Source organism: Muscardinus avellanarius, assembly GCF_963383645.1.
Source record: "Muscardinus avellanarius genome assembly, chromosome: 21".
Classification (NCBI taxonomy): Eukaryota; Metazoa; Chordata; class Mammalia; order Rodentia; family Gliridae; genus Muscardinus; species Muscardinus avellanarius.
In genome coordinates, this window is record NC_137807.1 from 8,110,730 (window position 1) to 8,132,328 (window position 21,599).

General features: G+C 51.7%; 1 protein-coding gene across 1 annotated transcript in view; it reads left to right on the forward strand.

Annotated features, from left to right (window-relative positions):
- Window positions 1-21,599, forward strand: part of TPCN1 (two pore segment channel 1) — a gene marked incomplete at its 3' end in the record, with an annotated part of 67,854 nt that overhangs the window by 2,973 nt on the left and 43,282 nt on the right. The window contains exon 2 of the mRNA XM_080717966.1: window positions 2,764-3,003. Within this exon, the coding sequence (XP_080574092.1) occupies window positions 2,892-3,003 (112 nt within the window). The 5' untranslated portion in view covers window positions 2,764-2,891. The remainder of the gene's footprint in view (window positions 1-2,763; window positions 3,004-21,599) is intronic.

A 21,599-nucleotide genomic window follows, 5' to 3' on the forward strand; every position in this document is an offset into this window, starting at 1 on the left:
GCATGTATATATATACCTTTTTTAAAAAATTTTCTTTTGTGGTACTGGGGGTGGAACCCAGGGGCTTTCCACCTCCGGGCTATACTCCCAGACCTATTTTATACTTTATTTGGAAACAGGGTCTCACTAAGTTGCTGAGAGCCTCACTAAGTAGCTGAGGCTGGCTTCGAACCTGTGCGAGCCTCCTGTCCCAAGCACGGGGATTACAAGCATGCGCCACCACGCCCGGCTGTATATATACCTTTATACATACATATTCTTTTTTTTGTGTGTGTGTGTTACTGGGGTTTCTGGAAGCCCTTCTACCTGTGGGCTACACTCCCAGACCTATTTTTTTTTATATATATATTTTTACTTGGAAACGGTTTCCTAAGCCAGAGAGGCTGGCTTCGAACCTGTGCAATCCTCCTGTCTCTGCCTCCCAAGCGCAGGGATTACGAGCGTGCCTACCACGCCCGGCTTTTTGTTTTGTTTTTTATGTTTGGTACTGGGGATTGAATTCAAAGGTAGTCTACCTCTGAACTACACCTCTGGCCCCAATTTTTTTAAATTTTTTATTTGTTTTACTTTTTATTTGAAACAGCATCTTTTTAGGATGATAGGAGGCTTCCTACTTGCTGAGGCTGACCTGAACCTGCGTTCCTCCTGTCTCAGGCTCCCAAGGACTGGGATTACAAGCGCGTGTCACCATGCCCGGCTACGCACACATTTTTTCCATATTTTCATCCCCTTTCCTTTCCGCCGCAGACACCTAAATTTAGTATATTGCCTGTATAAGAGTGGTCTGTATTGTTTCCCTCCAGTGTTCAGAATGTGAGGAGTGTGTACAATCTCAGGAATGTGAGGAGTGTGTACATACACACACGTGTCTGAGAGGCTAGTTAAATAAGCAAAAATGAACGTTGCTAATTAGAAAAGACAGAAAAGCCAGGCGTGGTGGCGCACGCTGGTAATCCCAGCACTTGGGAGGCTGAGGTCAGAGGATCCCGGTTCACAGACAGCCTCAGCTACTTAGTGAGGCCCTCCGCAACTTAGTGAGAACCTGTTTCAAAATAAAGAATAAAAAATAAGGCTGGGGGTGTGGCTTGAAGGTAGAGTACTCCTGGTTCTACCCCTAGTACTGGGGAAAGAAAAAAAAAGACTTTGAGAGGCTGAGACAGGAGGGTCACTGGTTGGGGACAGCCTCAGTAACATAGTGAAGCTTTTAGCAGCAATCTATAAAGACCCTTTCCAAACAAACAAACAAAAAATAAAAAAAGAAAGGGCTGGATGGAGGTGTATCTTGGAAGTAGAATACCCCTGGGTTCAATTCCCATTACCACACACAAGTAAAATAAACACATAAAAAGCTGCGTACTGCCGGGCGTGGTGGGCACGCTTGTAATCCCCGCGCTTGGGAGGCAGAGACAGGAGGATCACGCAGGTTCGAAGCCAGACGTGCGTGCTGGCTTAGGAGACCCTGTTTCCAAATAAAAATGTAAAAAATAGGTCTGGGAGTGTAGCCCGGAGGTAGAAGGGCTCCCAGGAACCCCAGTACCACACACACACACACACACACACACACACACACACAATAAAAACAAAGCTGGGTACTGTGGCACGTGCCTGTAATACCAGTGCTTGGGAGGCTGAGACAGGAGGATCACAGGTTCGAGGACAGCCTTAGCTAGTAGTGAGATTCTCAGCAACCTAGCAAGTCCGTTTCAAAATACAGGGTTGGGTGTGTGGCTCAGAGGTAGAATAACCCTAAATTCAATCTTTAACACCACAAAACAAAACGACTAAGTTAAAAAAAAATCTGGGCAAACATGGAAGACTTGGCGTGATAACTTTTTATCGGTCATTGAAGATAGGTTATTTAAAGATATTGTAGTGTAACGACGGGAAACCCAGGCCTTGAGTCAGGCTGCAGAGTTCCAAGCTTGGCTTTCTAGCTGTGGATTCCTGGGCGAGTTGCTTGGCCTCTCTGTGTCTAAAGTTTCCCCCTCAGTAACAGGGGGGATAAAAATCTTAACTATCCTGTAGGGCTATTATGAAGTTTCAGTCAGCTTTTACTTATGCATTGTTAATACAGCCCCTGGTATATAATAAGTATTCACTGAGTATTAAACATTATTATTATTTTAATTACTATGTGTGTGTGTGTGTGTTACTGAGAACTGAACCCAGTGGTGCTCTACCTCGGAGCTTTATCCCCAGACCTATTTTATTTTGAAATAGGGCCTTGCTAGGTTGTTGAGGGTCTTGTTAAGTTGCTGAGGCTGGCCTTGAACCGGTGATCCTCCTGTCTCAGCCTCCCAAGTACTGGGATTACAAGTGTGTGCTACCATGTTTTTTTTTTGTTTTTGGGGTTTTTTTTTGCAGGTCTGGGGATAGAACCCAGGGGCATTCTACCTTCGAGCTACACCCCCAGCCCTATTTTTTATTCTTTATTTTGAAACAGGGTCTCACTGAGTTGCAGGGGCCTCATTAAGTAGCTGAGGCTGTCCGCGAACCGTGATCCTCCCGTCTTAGACTCCACAATGCTGGGATTATAAGCGTGCGCCACCACGCCTGGCTTTCCTCCCCTGTATTTTAATGCTAGTTTACTTTTATAAGTTTAAAAAAATTTTAAGATAGAATTCCCATATTCAGTACTCTCCGGTGGTTTTTCGAGTAGCCGTCAGGTTGTGCGACCATCCCCGCGCCCTCGTTTCTGGACATCGGCTGTCGGTTGGGGTTCTGTTTGAATAATCGTCTTTCTTTATCTTCCGTCCTCAGAAGATGCCTCTCATGGAGAAATTTCTGAGAAGCACCTCCGAGCCAGTAGCTTTGAAAGGAAGCTCAAACGCAAACGAGAGACTATTTAAAGCCCTGGACATCGCGTCCTGAGGGCCGCGGGCGAGGAGGACATGGCCGTGAGCTTAGACGACGACGTGCCCCTCATCCTGACCTTGGACGAGGCGGGCAGCGCCGCCCCGGCTCCCCCCGACGGCCTGGGCCAAGAGGAGCCGCCAGGCAAAGGTGAGATGCTGGGCTGGGCTGGGCTGGGCTGGCTTTGCTATTTCTCACCTGATGGGGGAGGCAAGTGCCCCGTTACCCCCAAACTGACACAGACAGACGCTACTCAGGAGACTGTGCTCTGTGGGGTGTGCATGTGTGTGTGTGTGTGTGTGTGAGATACTAGGGATTGGACCTAGGGGCTTTCTACCTCTGAGCTATACCTCCAGCCCTGTTTTATTTATTGATTTATTATTATTATTATTATTATTATTATTATTATTATTATGGGGATGGAACCCAGGGGCATTCAACCTCCAAGCTATACCCCCTGCCCTCTTTTTCATTCTTTATTTTGAAACAGGGTCTCACTAAGTTATGGAGGGCCTCACTGAGTAGCTGGGGTTGTCCACAAACCACAATCCTCTGGACTCAGCCTCCCAAATGCTGGGATTACAAACGTGCGCCACCACGCCCAGCTTTAATTTATTATTATTATTATTATTATTTTTGCATGCTAGGGATGGAACCCAAGGGCATTCGACCTCCTGCCCTATTTTTTATTCTTTATTCTGAAACAGGGTCTCACTAAGTTGCGGAGGGCCTCACTAAATAGCTGAGGCTGTCTGCGAACTGTGATCCTCCAGTCTCAGCCTCCCAAATACTGGGATTACAAGTGTGCGCCACCACACCCGGCAACAGCCCTATTTTTTATTCTTTATTTTGAAACAGGGTCTCACGGAGTTGCGGAGGGCCTCACTAAGTAGCTGAGGCTGTCCGCGAACCGCGATCCTCTGCTCTCAGCCTCCCGAATGCTGAGGTTTCAAGCACACGCCACCACGCCCAGCTATATTTTATTTTATTTTATTGTGGTCCTGGGGATGGAACCCAGGGGGCATTCTACCTCCGAGCTATACCCCGAGCCCTATTTTTTATTCTTTATTTTTACATTTTTTTTCAGTTTTTAAAAAATTTTTTATTGTTATGTGGATCATATTGACAATGGCATACATTCACACAGTGCTTGGTGCCCTGACACTGAGTGTCTAGGCTGACCACGCTACATTCATACTTTTACACGGATTCAAATGTAGCTCCTCCATTGATCAACCTCAGCCCCTTCCTCTCCTACCCTTCCATTCTCGCTTTGCTGAGGTTTCCCCTCCTTTATCTGGAGTCCCACTGGTATTTCTAATACTCCCTATTTGGGGCGTATTAGAGAAAACATAGTCCCTTTTCTTTCTGTGCTTGGCCGATCGCACTTAACATAATGTTCTCCAGGTCTTTCCATCTTCTTGCGAATGACATGGTTTTGTTCTTCTTTATAGCTGAATAGTATTCCATTGTGTGTATTTCCCATAATTTTGCGATCCATTCATCTGTTGATGGAGACCTAGGTTGGTTCCATATTTTGGCTATTGTGAATTGTGCTGTTATGAACATAGGTAGGCATATGTCACTGTAGTTCTCTGATTTCAACCCCTTCGGACAAATACCCAGGAGTGGTAGAGCCGGATCGTATGGTGGATCCATTCTCAATTTTCTAAGGAATCTCCACATTGATCTCCATAGCGGCTGAACTAGTTTACACTCCCACCAACAGTGTACAAGAGTTCCTCTTTCCCCTTATTCTCACCAGCATTTGTTGTTATTTGACTTCTTTGTGCTTGCTACTCTGTTTATTCTTTATTTTGAAGCAGGGTCTCACTGGGTTGAAAAGGGCCTCGCTAAATAAGTAGCTGAGGCTGTCCTCAACCGCCATCCTCCTGTCTCAGCCTCCCAAATGCTGGGATTATAAGTGTAGGCCACAACGTCTGGCTTTTATTTTAAAACAGGGTCTCACAAAGTTCTAGAAGGCCTTTCTAAGTTTAGCTAAGGCTAACTGCAAACTTAAGATCTCTGCCTCCCAAGTATTGGGATTATAGGCATGTGTCACCAAGCCTAGCTCCTTTGTTTCTTTGTTTATTTATTTATGGTTCTGGGGATTCAACCTAGAGGGATTCTACCTCCAAGCTATGGCCCCAGCCTAATTTTACTTTTTTTTTAATTTGGAAACAGGGCCCCCACTATCTTGCTGAGAGCCTCTTGAGGTTGTTGGGGCTCAGCCTTCAAAGTACTGGGATTACAAGTGTGCACCACCACACCTAGTTCCTCTTTTATTTATTTAATTAATTAATTAATGTTGGGGGGTACTGGGGATGGAATCCAGGGCCATTCCATCTCTAAGCTACACTCCCAGCCCTATATTTTATTCTTTTTTTTGGAAACAGGGTCTCACTGAGTTGCAAAGGGCCTCACTAAGTAGTAGCTGAGGCTGTCTGCGAACCACGATCCTCCTGTCTCGGCCTCCCAAATGCTGGGATTGCAAGTGTGCGCCACCATGCCCGGCCTCTCTTTTATTTTTTACTTCAAAATGGGGTCTCACGACGTTGCGGAGGGCCTCACTCAGTTGCTGCCGAGGCTGCCCTTGAGCCTGCAATCCCCCCGACTCAGCCTCCCAAGTACTGGGATTACAGGCACGTGCCACCCGCCTGGCTGGGGCCCACAGCTTTCGATGCCCACTCTTGACTTTGGTAGAGTCCCGGGGGTTCTAGCCCCTCTCCTGGAGCCCCACCGCCCTCAGCCTCAGCACCTGGGGCTTGGCAGGGACCTCGGGCAAACCTCCTCCTTCCTGTCCCATTTCTTGTTAAAACAAAGACACAGAATTGCAGGCGGCCTCCATCTGCTCCACTGTAAGGCCGTCGTCGGCTGCGCCTCCCACTTCCCTCTCCTCGCCTGCGCTGCCAGGACGGGCTGGGGGCGCGGTTGTCGGGAGCCATTGATCTGCGGACCTGGGGTTTCTCTTGTTCTTCCTCCCAAGCACGAAGTAAGCCCAAGAGAGGTGTGAGCTTTAAATTTTTTAGATTTTAAGTGTGTTTCTGGCAGAACGAGAGGCCTTAAAACCCTTTCTGGTCCTTGTCCCACACAGCCATTTATTTCTTACACTTAAGCCGTGGCTTAAAATAACTTCTTTTCTGGAGGGTCCTAGGATGTCCCGGAGCAGTGCTTCAGGGGCCCCGAAGCAAACGGAGACCCTCTCCCTGCGCCGCTGAGCCAGGGCAGGAGGAGCGACTTTTCTCCTGTTAATAAGACGCTTGGAGCCCTGGAGACGGGAGCCCTGCTCTGCTGTCTCCTTTGTCCTGAGAGCTCACAGCTGGGTCACAGGGAGCTCAGCCGCCTCCCCTGGGAATGAAGAAGGACGGTGGTGTTCCTGGGCTGAGGGTGCAGCCGGCATCCACGCCTCTCCCTATACATACACGGGGTCATCCGGAAAGATGAGACCATAAACCGGATTTGTTTCCCCCAGGTGGGGTTGAGAGAGCAGTGGGTTTGATTTCTGTCTCTTAGCTATTTCTGAGAGTTCCTTACAAGGGGCACAGTATTATCCCTATTTTACAGGAGGGGAAGGAAATTAACAAGAAAGGTCAAGTAACTCATCTAAGGTCACACAGTAAGGGGGCCGAGCAGAGATTGGAACTTACGATGATCTGACTTTAAAGTTTCTTCCTCTCTTCCCTGTCTTTTTTTCTTTTTTTATGGTACTGAGTATTGAACACAGGGGCATTCTACTTCTGAGCTACAAAGTCTAAATAGCGCCCTGGGCGTCCCGGCGAGGGCCACTTTTTGATTCTGTCCAAGCTTCCAAGTGGACAGCGGATGTCCAGCTGTCTGCAGGGTAAAAAGGGGGAGAGGAACCCAGTTCTGTGTCCAGATATGGCTTTGATGGGCAGGAAACAGGCCAGAGAGACGATGGAACTCACCTCAGACAGCCACCGGTGGGTTCTTAAAGAAGTCAGCTGAGTGGGGCGTGGTGGCTCACGCTTGTAATCCCAGCATTCGGGAGGCTGAGACTGGAGGATCGCGGTTCGCGGACAGCCTCAGCTACTTAGTGAGGCCCCTTGAAACTCAGTGAGACCCTGTTTCAAAATAAAAAATACAGCCGGGCGTGGTGGCACACGCTTGTAATCCCAGCATTCGGGAGGCTGAGACCTGGAGGATCGTGGTTCGCGGACAGCCTCAGCTACTTAGTGAAGCCCTTTGCAACTTAGTGAGTCCCAGTTTCAAAACAAAGAATAAAAAATAGGGCAGGGGGTGTAGCTCGGAGGTCAATTGCCCCTGGGTTCCATCCCCAGAGCAGCAAAATAAATAAATAAATAAAAATAAAGAATACAAAATAAGGCTGGGGTTGGAGCTCAGAGATGGAATGCCCCTGGTTCGATTCCTAGTAACACACGCACACATACAAATAAGTAAAAAGAACAGAGAAATAAGCCAGGCGTGGTGGCGCTCACTTGTAATCCCAGCATTCGGGAGGCTGAGATCTGGAGGATCGCGGTTCGCGGACAGCCTCAGCTACTTAGTGAGGCCCTCTGCAACTCAGTGAGACCCGGTTTCAAAATAAAGAATAAAAAATAGGGTAGGGGCTGTAGCTCGGAGGTCAAATGCCCCTGGATTCCATCCCCAGACCCGCAAAAAAAAAAAAAAAAAAAAAGAACAGAGAAACAAACACCTCCCTAACCACTTGGATTTGGCGTGTTCTGCGCAGCCCCGCAACGTTTCCATTTCTCCTCTCCCGCTTTTACTGGGTCATTTACTAAAACCTAAGAGGCAGCGGGTGCTCCCCTCCGAGCCAGGCTGGGGCCAGCTACAGAGCTGCGCCCTGGAAAGGAGGCTTGGGAGGGGGTCATGCTGGGCTTCTGGCACCCACCTTCCCCCGAGGCCCGGGCCCTGCTGTCAGTCTGAAGCAGAGCCAACCTGGTAATTTCCCTGCATTTAAGTCCTCAGCCAAGCGCTTTCTCCTGCGCTTTCTCTCTCTCTCTCTCTCTCTCTCTCTCTCTCTCTCTCTCTCTCTCAATTAGGTGCTGGGGATTGAACCCAGGAGCATTCTACCTCTGAGCTACACCCCCAGTCTGATGTTTATTTTTATTTATTTATTTATTTATTTATTTATTTATTTATTTATTTATTTTGGTACTGGGGTTCCTGGAAACCCTTCTACCTCCGTGCTACACTCCCAGGCCTATTTTTTTTTTTTTAATATATTTTACTTGGAAACAGAGTCTCTTAAGCCAGCGAGACTGGCTTCGAACCTGTGCGATCCTCCTGTCTCTGCCTCCCAAGCCCGATCCTCCTGTCTCTATTTTTTAATTTGGAAACAAGGGCTTCATAATTGCTGACAGCTCAATGAGTTGCTGAGGCTGGCCTTGAATCTTCAATCCTCCTGTCTCTGCCTCCTAAGTCCTGGGATTATAGGCGTGTGCCACTGCAGCCGGGCCCCCTGCACGTTCTTTTTTCTTTTTTTTCTTTTTTTTCTTTTTTTTCTTTTTGCAGTACTGGGGATGGAATCCAGGGGCATTCTACCTCCGAGCTACACCCCCGGCCCTATTTTTTATTCTTTATTTTGAAACAGGGTCTCACTGAGTTGCAAAGGGCCTCACTAAGTAGTAGGTGAGGCTGTCCTCGAACTGTGATCCTCCTTGTCTCAGCCTCCCAGCCCCTGCGTGTTCTTAAACCTCTGCGCCTTGCCAGCCTGCAGCGTGTTTTCCAGCCTCTCCCTTGCTCTGGGGCTCCAGTTCTATCTTGAAAATCCTGCCTGTGACACCATCTCTTTGAACTTCCCCTCCCGACAGAGGAAATTACCCTCTGCCTGTCTGCCTCGCCCTGTTGGTTGGGCTTTCACTATTGCCAGCAGCTCCTGCGTGGTCATGACTTGTCTGGTCGCCTACTGGGCCCTGAGGCCCGCGCATCTCTGTAGCCCGGTGCCTACAGTCTGTAGGTACTCCTCAAATTATGGGGTAAATAGGCCTTAGGGTTTGGGGGGCCCTGCGGCTCGTGGGCTCTAGGAAACCTTCCTTAGAGGCTCTTGCCCCTTCTCTTTTTTTAATTTTATTTTTTTAATTTAATTTTTTTATTTTTTTGCGGGTCTGAGGATGGAACCCAGGGGCACTTGACCTCCGAGCTACACCCCCTGCCCTATTTTTTATTCTTTATTTTGAAACCGGGTCTCACTGAGTTGCAGAGGGCCTCACTAAGTAGCTGAGGCTGTCCGCGAACCGCGATCCTCCAGGTCTCAGCCTCCCGAATGCTGGGATGACAAGCGTGCGCCACCACACCCGGCCTCTTGTCTCTTCTAAGCAGTAGTTTGACTTCCATTTCTCCCAACATGGCTCCTTGTCCCCAAGACCCCGGCCATCGGCTCTAGCCCATGGCTGCCGTAAACATTCTAGGTACTGAGGACAGAGACCGAGCTGGCTTCCAAAGGGCGGGCGTCTCTGTGGAGCTGGGGCTTTATTTTTCTTTTATTCTTTTTTTTTTCTTTTTGCAGTACTGGGGATGAAGCTCAGGGGCATTCTACCTTTGAGCTACACCCCCGGCCCTATTTTTTATTCTTTATAAAGTCTCACTGAGTTGCAAAGGGCCTCGCTAAGTAGCTGAGGCTGGCCGTGAACCATGATCTCTTATCTCAGCCTCCCAAGTACTGGGATAGCAGGCGTATGCCACCATGCCTGGCTCTCTTTTTATTTATTTTATTTTCATATTTATTTACTTGTTTGTTTATTTGTGTGTGTGTGGTACTGGGGATGGAACCCAGAGGCCTTCTAACCTCCGAGCTACACCCCCAGCCCTATTTTATATTTTATTTGGAAACAGGGTCTTACTAAAATGGCTGAGAGCCTCACTAAGCAGCTGAGGCTGGCTTCGAACCTGCAATCCTCCTGCCTCAACCTCCCAAGTACTGGGATTATAAGCATGCGCCACCACACCCGGCTTTCCCTTTTTTATATTATTTTATTTATTTATTTATTTATTTTGGTAGTACTGGGGGTAGAACCTAGAGGTTTTCTACCTCCGGGCTATACTCCCAGACCCATTTTATACTTTATTTGGAAACAGGGTCTCACTAAGTTCCTGAGAGCCTCACTAGACAGCTGAGGCTGGCTTCAAACCCTGGGCGATCCTCCTGTCTCAGCCTCCCAATCTTGGGGATTACAAGCGTGCGCCATCATGCCTGGCTTCCCTTTTTTATTTTTTATTAAAAAAAAAAAAACAGGGTCTCCTTTATTTGCCAAGGGTCTCACTAAGCTGCTGAGGCTGGCCTCAAACCTGCAATCTTCCTGTCTCATCTTTATGAGTACTGGGATTGCTGGCTTGCACCGCTGCGGCGGGCTCCTCTGGTTACCTCTTCAAAGACCCTGGCTCACGTTCTTAGCTAATAGAGGTGAGGACATCAACATATAAATCTCGAGGGGACACAGTGCCACCATAGCACTCCCAGCCTGTGTGCGACCAGGTCCTGGGGATCCCGCTGAGCCACGTGTGACCTTTGCCTCTGTGCTAGAGCCATATCCCCTGAGGAAACGTCAAGCCTGGGGGTTTCTCCTTATTTGGACAAGCGTGGATTTTGCCCTAGACGCATCGTCTTTGGGCTGACAGTGGCTGCTGGGCTGGTAACGAATCACTCAGGGAGAGCCGTGGCAGGTTGATAGAGGACGGAGGTAGGAGCAGAGATATTTATTATTATTATTATTATTATTATTATTATTATTATTATTATTATTATTATTTTGGTGGTACTGGGGTTCCTGGTAGCCCTTCTACCTTCGGGCTACACTCCCAGACCTATTTTTACATTTTTATTTGGAAACAGGGTCTCCTAAGCCAGCGCGCGCGGCTGGCTTCAAACCTGCGCGATCCTCCTGTCTCCGCCTCCCAAGCGCGGGGATTACAAGCGTGCCCACCACGCCCGGTGAGCAGAGATATTTAAAGCTCGGAAACGAGGCGCAACTTTGAAGCCAGTCCCCGGGGCTGGCATTTGACGGGGTTCAGCGACAGCCGGCCGTCTGCGATGCGCGCCGGCTGTGGTCCAGAGCACCGGTGGATGCTGTGGGCCTTCAGTGCGATTTTCCACGGTACTTCTGGCCACACCCAGCTCTTGGCTTCCCAGGGTCAACAGACTTACTGCCGCCAGTGGGCCTGCACCCCTCTCCTGGTGTCGAGGTCAGGGATGCAGGGACAGCCGAGGCGGGAGCAGGGTCCGGATCCCCTGGCCCGCTTTGGGGCTTGGTTGTCCTTGGTTTCCTGGTGACAGTCCATAGGTGACAGAGCAGGGAACGCCCCCCCCCATGCCTGGCATCCCGCTGGGTACCTAGGATGCAGGGTATCACACATGATGCCCTGACTCCTTTTCCAGAGGCTTCCTGCAGCCAGAGCCACTGGGTACCAGGTTCAGTCAAGGTAGGCCAGAAAGTGGTGCAGGGGCACATGCCCGCAAAGCCAGGACCTGGGAGGCTGAGACGGGAGGATTGCAGGTTCAAAGCCAGCCTCAGCAACTTAAAGAGACCTTCAACAACTTAGCAAGATCCTATTTTAAAAGAAAAAAATAAAATAGGGCTAGGAGCGTAGCTGAGAGGGAGAATACCCCTGGATTTAATACCCAAAACCACACGCACACGCACACACACACGCACACACGGGCCAGAGCTGCTGGCCTGGGGCAGATGTGGCTCAGAGGCTCCAGGCAGGAGCTTCGAGGTTGTTAAGGAGGATCGTGCACCTCTGTGAACTGGGGCTGACTCTGCACCAGAAATCTGACCCGTGGCTCTGTGACCCAGCGTCCCCACTGACCTTATCAAAGAGCCAAGGACGCACAGGAGCCTCTCACTGTCTCGTTGCTTGTGAGACCCTGGGTGGTGGCGGGGTGGAGCATGTGAGCACTGCAGAGGCTCCGGACTCCCAGTCCTGGCTTCTCCAAGCCTCCGCCTCTGCCTCGGTAGAATGGGATCGGGCCTGGGGACTCTGAGACCACTCCCGTGACCACGTGGTCAGCGCTCAGCCAGTCGTGCAGTATGATCCAGCCTTGCAAGGTGGCGCCTGTCATCCCAGTACTTGGGAGGCTGAGACGGGAGGACCGCAGGTTCGAGGACAGCCTCAGCAAGTAGCGACACTCAGCGTCCTCCCGAGACCCTGTTTCCAACTAAAAGTAAAACAGGGCTGGGGGCGTGGCTCAGAGATAGAATGCCCCTGGGTTCAATCCCTAGTAACACACACACACACACACACAGACACACACACACACTCAGACACTCACCATGATCTGTGATTACAGCCAGAGGCTGGGCCGCCTTTTTGGGGTGTCCAACCCATGCCAAAGCGGAGTCCTCTGTGCCTCCCTCCCAGCTCAGAAGGGGGCCGCCCCGCGCCCCAGGGGAGCTGGGGCAGCCTGGCAGCTGGAGACCAGGCAGCAATTCGAGTTCCTCCGTATCCCTCGGCGCCCGGGCGCTCGGCTCTGCCGGGGTTCCCCTGACTTTTCTAGGCCTTCGCCAGGCAGATCGCCGGGTGCCATCGCGCTGTCGGCGGCACCAGTTAAAATAAGTGAGCACCTCGCACGCTGGGCCGGAGCCTCGTGCCGGGGACCTGGGTCTCTGCCTTCCTCGGCCCTCCGTGTCTTCATGGGGGGATCCTGTCTGTTGCCTCGGGCCCCCCGCCACGAAATGCCATCTCTCCCTGCACACGCAGAAGGTCGCTGCGTGTAAACGGCATTGGCAGCTGGGCGCAGGCTGCGTGCCTGCTGCGCCGTTTCCCCGAGCGCCCTGGGGAGAGGGAGCCGAGTTCACGATCGCGCTGAAAGTGCTTCCTGAGGCACAACTGCCGGCTTCCCAGCCTCCAGGTCCGGGAGGGGACGCAGGGGGGCTGGCAAGGCTCGCAGCTGCCAGCCTGGTTGACGCGGCCTCTCGGGTCTTGTCTCAGATTACGGCACATGGCCCAGAGAGGGCACCGTGCAGGGAGGAGGAAGGACCCGAGCCAGGAGCCGCAGGGCCCCATCCTACCTTTGTGCTCAGGGAGCCGTCCCAAGGGGCCACTCTTTCCCTGATCTGAACTCAGTCCCCGATCTGAACCCTGCACTCCCCAGCCAGGGCTGTATGTAAGAAAGCACATGCTGGTCACTGGGCGTGGTGGCGCACGCTCGTAAGCCCAGCATTTGAGAGGCGGAAACAGGAGGATCCTGGTTCGAGGCCAGCCTCAGCTGCTTAGTGAGGCCCTCTGCAACTCAGTGAGACCCTGTTTCAAAATAAAGAATACAAAATAGGGTTGTGGGTGTAACTTGGAGGTAGAATGCCCTTGGGTTCCATACCTAGTACAGAGAGAGAGAGAGAAAGGGAGGGAGGGAGGGAGGGAGAGAGAGAAAGAGAGAAAGGAAGGAAGGAAGGAAGGAAGAAAGAAAGATAGGGCTGGGAACATTTGGGAGGCTGAGACTGGAGGATCATGGTTCGCGGACAGCCTTAGCTACTTAGGCCCTCTGTAACTTAGTGAGACCCTGTTTCAAAATAAAGATTAAAAAATAAGGCAGAGGGTGTAGCTTGGAGGTCGAATGACCCTGGGTTCCATCCCTAGTACTACAAAACGAATGAATGAATGAATGAATGAATGAATGAATGAATGGAGGAAGGAAGGAAGGGAGGGCTGGAGGTAGAATGCCCTGGTCCCATCTCTCGTACTGCGGTGAAGCACATGCTGGTCCCCAGGACCTGTGTCTGGGGCCCCGGCCCTGCTCTGGGAGGTGCTCAGGGCTTTGCTGGTGCCGTCTATCACTCGGGCCTCACAGCAGATCTCTGAGCTCAGGGTTTTCCCCTCAGCACCAGAAGAAATAAGGCTCCCAGGGTTGAACCTTGCCCAGGCTCACAAAGCTGCTTTGACAGCATTTGAACCCAGGGCTTCTGACTCCAGAGCTAATCTCTTACTGCAATAAAAGAGATAGGGTTTTAGGATTTCTCTTGGGAAGCTGGGTTCTCGCTTTTTTCTTTTCTTTTAATTCAGCTTTTCTTCCTGTGGGCCCAGTGGTGCACGCCTGGAATCCCAGTACTTGGGAGGCTGAGACAGGAGGATTGCAGGTTTGCAGCCAGCCTCAGCAATTTTGCCAGGCCTTCTTCAACTTAGGGAGACTCTGTTTCAAAGTAAAAATTAAGCCGCGTGGTGGTGCATGCTTGTTATCCTAGTACTTGGGAGGCTGAGACAGGAGAATTGCTGGTTCATAGCCAGCCTCAGCACTTTAGCAAGGCCTTCTGCAACTTAGTGAGACCTTGTTTCAAAATAAATAAGCTGAGCTGGCATGGTGGCGCACGCTTGTCATCCCCGCGCTTGGGAGGCTGAGACAGGAGGATCGCGCAGGTTCGAAGCCAGCCACGCGCGCTGGCTTAGGAGACCCTGTTTCCAAATAAAAATGTAAAAATAGGTCTGGGAGTGTAGCCCGGAGGTAGAAGGGCTTCCAGGAACCCCAGTACCACCAAAAAAAAAATATAAAAAATAAATAAGCTGGGCATGGTGGCGCATGTTCATTATCCTAGTGCTTGGGAGGCCGAGACAGGAGAATCTCAGTTTCACGGCGAGCCTCAGAAACTTTGCGAGGCCTTCCACAACTTAGTGAGACCTTGTTTTAAAATAAAAAATAAAACAGGGCTAGAGATACAGCTCAGAAGTAGAAAGCCCCTGTTTTCATTCCTAGTACCCCCCCACACACACACACAATTTTAAAAATAAAATAAAATAATAAAATAGGGCTGGGGGTATAGCTCAGGGGTAGAATTCCCCTGGTTTTCATCTCCAGCTCAGAAGTAGAAAGCTCCTGGTTTCAATTCCTAGTAACACACACACACACACACACACACACACACACACACACACAATTTTAAAAATAAAATAAAATAAAATAGGGCTGGGGGTATAACTCAGGGGTAGAATTCCCCTGGTTTCAACCTCCAGTTACACACACACACACACACACACACACACACACACCCCACAAATAAAATAGGGCTTGGGGTATAGCTCGGAGGCAGAATGCCCCTGGATTCAATTCTAGCACCCAGAATGAACAAATACCTTTTCTTCCTGTAAAGTATTTCATTTCTGTAAAGCTATTCCAGTTGGAGTCTCAGGCCTGAATCTCCTTGAACACCGTGAAAATGGCAAAGCGCCTAGTCCTTCACTGTAAAATCTGTGTGTTTTTGAGCCAGAGAAACTAGGCTTGGGAAACCAGACCAGAGAGGAAGCCGCAGCTTCCTGGCCACCCGCACCCTTCCCGGCGCTTCCTCCTGTGGGCCTTGGGCCCTCCGAATCCACCATGGTGCTCAGAATAAGAAAATTGGGGCTGAAAATGAGAACTGGCAGGAGCCTGGGTTGGGAAGGGAAGGAGGGACGAGGGAGGATGAGCTCGGGGCAGAAGGGCCCAGGCTGGTCCCAACGGGAGGGCTTCCGGGGAATGGATGGTCCAGGCCGGGCTGAACCCAGAGTCGGGGTGCTGGTGCCTGTGTTGTCCTTTGCCCCCGAGAGCCTCCTTTGCTTTGTTTGCTCGCACTTGGGGCGCAGATTGCCACAGTGTGGTTTCTCCAGCCCCCCACCTGCTCACGAGGCTCTGGCTCAGAGGAAGTGACCTCCGTGTGTTAAGACCCGGGAGCTCAGCTGTCCTGGGCTCCCCCGGCACTGTGTGCTCTGCAGAGGGGCAGCCGCCCCGAGCTGGCCAGTCCTGGCCACGGAGGGTCACAGGCTGGTAGCGCATTTTCCAGCTTTTTCAAGTCAGTTAGAACCCTAAGCTGTGTGTGTGTGTGTGTGTGTGTGTGTGTGTGTGTGTGTGTGTGTGTTTGCAGTACTGGCGATGGAACCCAGGGGTATTGTACCTCTGAGCTGCACCCCCAGCCCTATTTTTTAGTCTCTTTTTGTTTTTTGAAACAGGGTCTCACTGAGTTGCGAGGGGCCTTTGCTAAGTAGCTGAGGCTGTCCGCGAACCATGATCCTCCGGTCTCCACCTCCTGAATGCTGGGATCGCCAGCGTGCGCCGCCACGCCCGGCCACAGCTGTCCTGTTGGCTTTTGGATATTAGCAATCGATCCATATGTCTTAATATGTAGCCAGCTGAATAAACCCGGTCAGTAGGGTGCCACTGTATGACCTGTGGCACAGAACATGTCAGTCCAACCGCCGTTTCATGTCCAGAACAATCTGCTTCAAATTAGGAGCCGGGCGCCGAGGCAGCGCCCCCTTGTAATCCTGTGCTTGGGAGGTCGAGACAGGAGGCTCTGCGCCTCTCAGCCAGCCTCTGCAACTTTGCGAGGCCCTCTGCAACTTAGCGAGACCTTGTTTCAAAATAAAAAAAAAAAGGAGCCGGGCGTGGTGGCGCACGCTTGTAATTCCCGCGCTTGGGAGGCTGAGACAGGAGGATCGCACGGGTTCGAAGCCAGCCTCAGCTACTTAGTGAGGCTCTCGGCAACTTAGTGAGACCCTGTTTCCAAATAAAATAGAAAAAAGGTCTGGGCCCGGAGGTAGAAAGCCTCTGGGTTCCACTCCGGGCTGGAGGTGTAGCTCAGAGGCAGAACGCTCCCGGGTCCAATCCGTAGTTATACACGCATATGTGCAGACACAGCGGTCCCCGGTGGCGCTCAGAGGCAGCCCCGTTTGCCTCCAAGTGCGTCCTGGGGAAGATGGGGCCGCTCTCAGCTTTGAAACAAAGCTACAGCTGCTGGAGCCGGGGGCTGGTGTGTCAGCCGGGGCAGCAGGAGCGGGCGGCGCAGACAGCGCCGCTCCCTGGCCCCTGTGATTTAGTGGGTGCTTCCTGTCTGCCATGGTTCCTGTGATTTTCTCCAGTGCCCGTCTGCCCCCCTTCTTTCTTAGCTGCTTCCTGCCCAACTTTAAGGCCATCTTCTCTGTCTTTAGAAACTTGATCCAAGCCGGCAGTGACCTTTACTTATTTATATTTTGTTTGTTTTTAGGCTTTGACTTTGAGATCTATGACAAAGATTTAAGCAACCATGAGAAGGGCAAAAGAGGCCGGGCGCGGTGGGCACACTCGTCATCCCAGCATTCGGGAGGCTGAGACAGGCGGATTGTGGTTCGAGGACAGCCTCAGCTACTTAGTGAGGCCCTCGGCAACTCAGTGAGACCCTGTTTCAAAATAAAGAATACAAAATAGGGCTGGGGTGGAGCTCAGAGGTAGAATGACCCTGGGTTCCATCCCTGGCACTGCCAAAAAAAAAAAAAAAAAGAAAAGAAAGAAAGAAAGAAAGAAAGAAAGAAAGAAAGGAAGAAAAAGAGCTGGGCATGTTGGTGCACTTGTAATCCCAGCATTTGGGAGACTGAGACTGAAGGATCGTGGTTCATGGGGGTTTGGTATAGCTCAGAGGTAGAATGCCCCTGGGTTCCATCCCCAGGACTGCAGAAAAAAAAACAAAAACAGAAACCAACAACAACAACAACAACAACAACAAAAAACCCTTCTTGTTTTTGTCCACTGAAAAGTAAGAATTTTGCAAGTGGCCGGCACGAGTTTCTTTAGGACTTAGAGCAACCGTTGTGGAGGCTGTATAAGACAGGCAGGAATGCAGCGGGCATGGCGTGGGGTGAGGCGAGTCATGGTTTCCTGGCCACAACACGGAGGAGCCAGTTCTGCAGGTCATTGTAGGAGGGCTGAGGGAGGGCCATGGCCGCAGGGAGTGTCTGCCAGGGGGGGATGCAGGCTGGAGGCTGTCTGTGGTCTGTGGTCAGCTGGAGATTAAGCCTGGCTGAGCTGAATCTTTAAAGGGACAGAGAACAGGAATTGCAAGACTCTCCCCAAAGAAAGGGCGGGCGTGCTTGGGTTGGAGGTGGGAGAGTTGGATGCACCAGGCAGCCCTTGTGCTTGGTCCCATCGGGGGCAGCGTAGCCCTGTTGTCTGATGCCACTATGCGTCCTGGTGCCAGTTGCTGGGGGGGCTTGCAGCCCTGGGGTGAATTCTGCTGGCGCAGCATTCTGGAGAGACAGACAGACAGACAGACACAGAGACGCAGAGGTGAAGCTCAGTTAAGGGGGTGGCAGATCCGCGTGGACCAGCGTGATGTGGGGTCCTGGGGAGAGGGAAACGTCCCTGGATGAGGTGAGGAGGGGCGGGAGCCTGCCTCGGCAGGGCTGTGGGAGCGGGTCCGCCATGGGCAGGCTGGGTTGGGGCGTGGGTGAGAACCTGTAAGCCAACACAGCCATCGCTGCTTGACCTGAGGCAGGTGGCACACCCTCTCAGAGCTTTGGTTTCCTTACCCACAAAATGACACAAGCCGGGCGTGGCGGCGCACGCTTGTAATCCCAATATTCTGGAGGCTGAGACAGGAGGATCGCGCACAGACGGCCTCAGCTACTTAGTGAGGCTCTTTGTAACTCAGCGAGACCCTGTTTTAAAATAAAGAAAAAAATAACAGGGCTGGGGGTGTCACTCGGAGGGGTGTCGCTTGGAGGTAGAATGTCCCTGGCTTTCACCCCTAGTACCGCAAAAACAAAAACCAAAAAAAAAAAAAAAAAACCTATTGTGAGGTTAAACCTCTGGCACCCGGGCAGCACTTGGGACCTGCGTGATCTGGCAGAGTTGAGCACCCGGCAGGAACCAGTTCCCGCCGGCCACCTCAGGGTATCACCTGAGCTCCTAAGAACCCTCAGGGCTAGAAACCCTGGGCTGCGCTGGCCACCCTAGGGGTGGAGTGGAGAGGTACTCTTGACATCTTTCTCCCTGGATTCCTGCGCTGCCCAGCCTTGCAGCTTTCCCAGGGCGGGTGTGGACAGCCTGGAAGCCCAGCTCTGTTCCTGCCTCTCTGAGACACTCAGGAAATCTCTAGACGATGCCGAGCCTGGAGGGCTCCCGCCGCCCTGGCCTGCGGGGAGGGCGCCTCTAGATTAGAGGCCTTGGGAAAAGAGAGCGGGCAGGTGGAAGGTCTGGCTGTAGTGTAGCCCTGCTGTGCCTGACTGATGCCACCAGGCCCTGCCCTGGGGAACCGAAAGGACCCCCAGATCCAGGCCCACTCTCCTGATGAGGAAAACACGGCCCTCGCTGCTTCCGGCAGTCAGCTCCGGCTTCGCTGCAGCGCCCCGCGCAGCCCCAGACGGACCCTGCGTCCTGCGCTCGGCTGATCAGGCCCAGCCCCGGCTCTGTCCTTTTCCCTCAGTGGAGAGACTGGGACGGGCCTTCACATACCCTGTGAGTACCGAGGAGTTGGCATCTGAGCAGACAATTCCTGTATTTCGATTGCAATTATTTTTTCTGATCTCCCTCCCATTTTTTTTCTTTTTTTGGTACTGGGAATTGAACCCAGGGACATTCTTTCTCTAAGCTACATCCCCAGCCCTTTATTTATTTATTTATTTATTTATTTATTTACTTACTTATTTCGGTACTGGGAATGGAACCCAGGGGCATTCTACTTCCAAGCTATAACCCCAGCCCGATTTTTTATTCTGTATTTTATTTTTTGCAGTATTGGGGATGGAACCCAGGGGCATTCTACCTCCGAGCTACATCCCTGCCCAATTTTTTATTCTTTATTTTGAAACAGGGTCTCACTGAGTTGCAGAGGGCCTCGCTAAGTAGCTGAGGCTGCCCGCGAGCCGCGATCCTCCTGTCTGGGCCTCCCAAATGCTGGGATTACCAGTGTGCGCCACCACACCCGGCTCCCTTTTTATTTTTTATTTTGAGACAGGGTCTCACTACGTTGCTGAGAATCTTGCTATGTTTCCAGGCTGGTCTTGAACCTGCGACCCTCCTAGCTCAGCCTCCCGAGTGCTGGAATGACAGGTGCGCGCCACCACGCCTAGCCGGGCCTCCATTCTGCCTTACTTCATCCCCGAAATCAGAACCAATAATTTTTCAAACATGCAGTTGTTTATATAATCTTATTTATTTAGTAAGCACAGCATCTCACTTATGTTCCCGTATAAGCCCTTCTACTTCTGTGCTCCGCGGGCCTGCCGTCTCTCTGTCTTCAGCCATGATCCTACTTTCACATTCTTCCTTCAGCTGCAGGCCTGAGTGAATCTGTCCATCTGCTCTGTCTGTCTATGCAACTCTCTTTCTCTTTTTTTTTCTTTCTTTCTTTCTTTTTTGTTTGGAATCAGGGTCTTGCGGGCTTTCTGAGAGCCTCGCTGCATTGCGGAGGCTGGCGTCAAACCCGTCATCCTCCTGTCTCAGCCTCCCAGCTCCTGTGATTACAGGCGTGCCCACCACACCCGGTCTGAGTTCTCCTCGTCCGTCTCCCTAACCAGTTCGCGCACACAGGCCTGCGCCCTCCCCAGCTCCTGGGTGTGATGGATTCCAGGTGCCTCTTTGGGCTCGGCCGTGTCGTGAGATGGATTCCTAGAGGTTGGGAGAAAATGGAATTGGGGGCGAATTAGATCACGTAAGATATGGCTGCAGGGCTGCGCTGGCAAGGGGCCTTTGCACGGGATGAGTAAGGCCCCTCTGTTCATCAGCGCCGACTCGGCTTTTGTCAGTCACACCTGCTTCGATGGAGCCTTTACCAGTTTGTGGGTTTCTTTCCGGGATGGCTGTTGGAGAAGCTGGCCGGGCCCGGGCGGGGAGGTAGGCGCCCAAGCCCGTGGGATCTTTCGGCAGATTGTGGCTTTTTAAAGTTCTGCCACTGTGCCTCTTCCGGTAGTACAAGTTTTGCAAAGGCAGGTGCCAGGTCTTTTGCACACATACTTAATTAAACAGACATTAAGTGACATATCGGGGGTGAGTCACCGGCTTGCACCACCACCCAGGGTCCTGGATGGCGCTGTCTGACAGCTTGGCCAGCTCCCGGAGCCGTCTGGGGTCACGGAGAGACTCCTGCCCACGTGACCGGGTCAGAAATAGTGCCGGCGGGGTGGGGCCGGGCTGCCGGGTGGGGCTCCGATTCCAGGATCTACAGCAGGTGTTCTGTGATTGCCATCAGCCTGGGGGGGGCTTGACCCCACTTCGCCTGACCTCTGACTTCTGACCCCTACCCCCCCCAGGTCCACCACTCATAGCCTCAGACTGCCACACTCTCCTTTTAATCTGTGTCTTTGGTGTCTGGCCGTCCATTTTATCGTTCTTATTTCTTTAGCTCTTTCTGAACATCAGCTCGGGCAGAGCCTCTGTGCTCCGCACCGGCTAATGGCTTGGCAGCGCTCCAAGGCGCCGGATGGGCTGGCTCCCGCCCGTGGGTGGTCGCCGGCGAGCGCGATGTCTTCTCTCTGTGGCTCTCGCGGGTCCCCTCTTCTCGCAGGCTGTTCACACTTGACTGGCCCCCCTCGTTGGCGATCGCGGTTGTCAAGCGCACCCCGCAGCCAGTCTGGTTACCTCGCTCGGGCTCAGATTTTATCAGTGCCAAAGTCCGCTCGGTCTCTGGGCCAGTTGGCCTGTTTGGTCTCACTGCATTTTTCTTTCTTTCTTTTTTCCTGTTTGTTCTTGGAGACCAGACACTATCCCAGAGTGGGGAGAGGCTTACAAATCTGGAAACGGCCTGGGAGGATTCCCAGACCGTGAGAATAAGATTCTCTGACACTCGGCCCCGTTCTAACATATTTTTCAGCTGCCTAGTCTGTTGCAGAGGAGGGGTCTAGATGTCGAAGCATCATCTCTCGGTAGCCGAGCAAGACTGGATGAGGCCTCAGTTTCTGGGTCTGGAAAATGGGGACAAAAATATCAATAGGCAGGGTTGACCTAAAGATGAATTGAGTCTGGGCACTCTTGTAATTCTGGCACTTGGGAGGCGGAGACAGGAGGATTGAGGGTTCAAGGCCAGCTATTGCAACTTAGCAAGGCCCTCAACCAC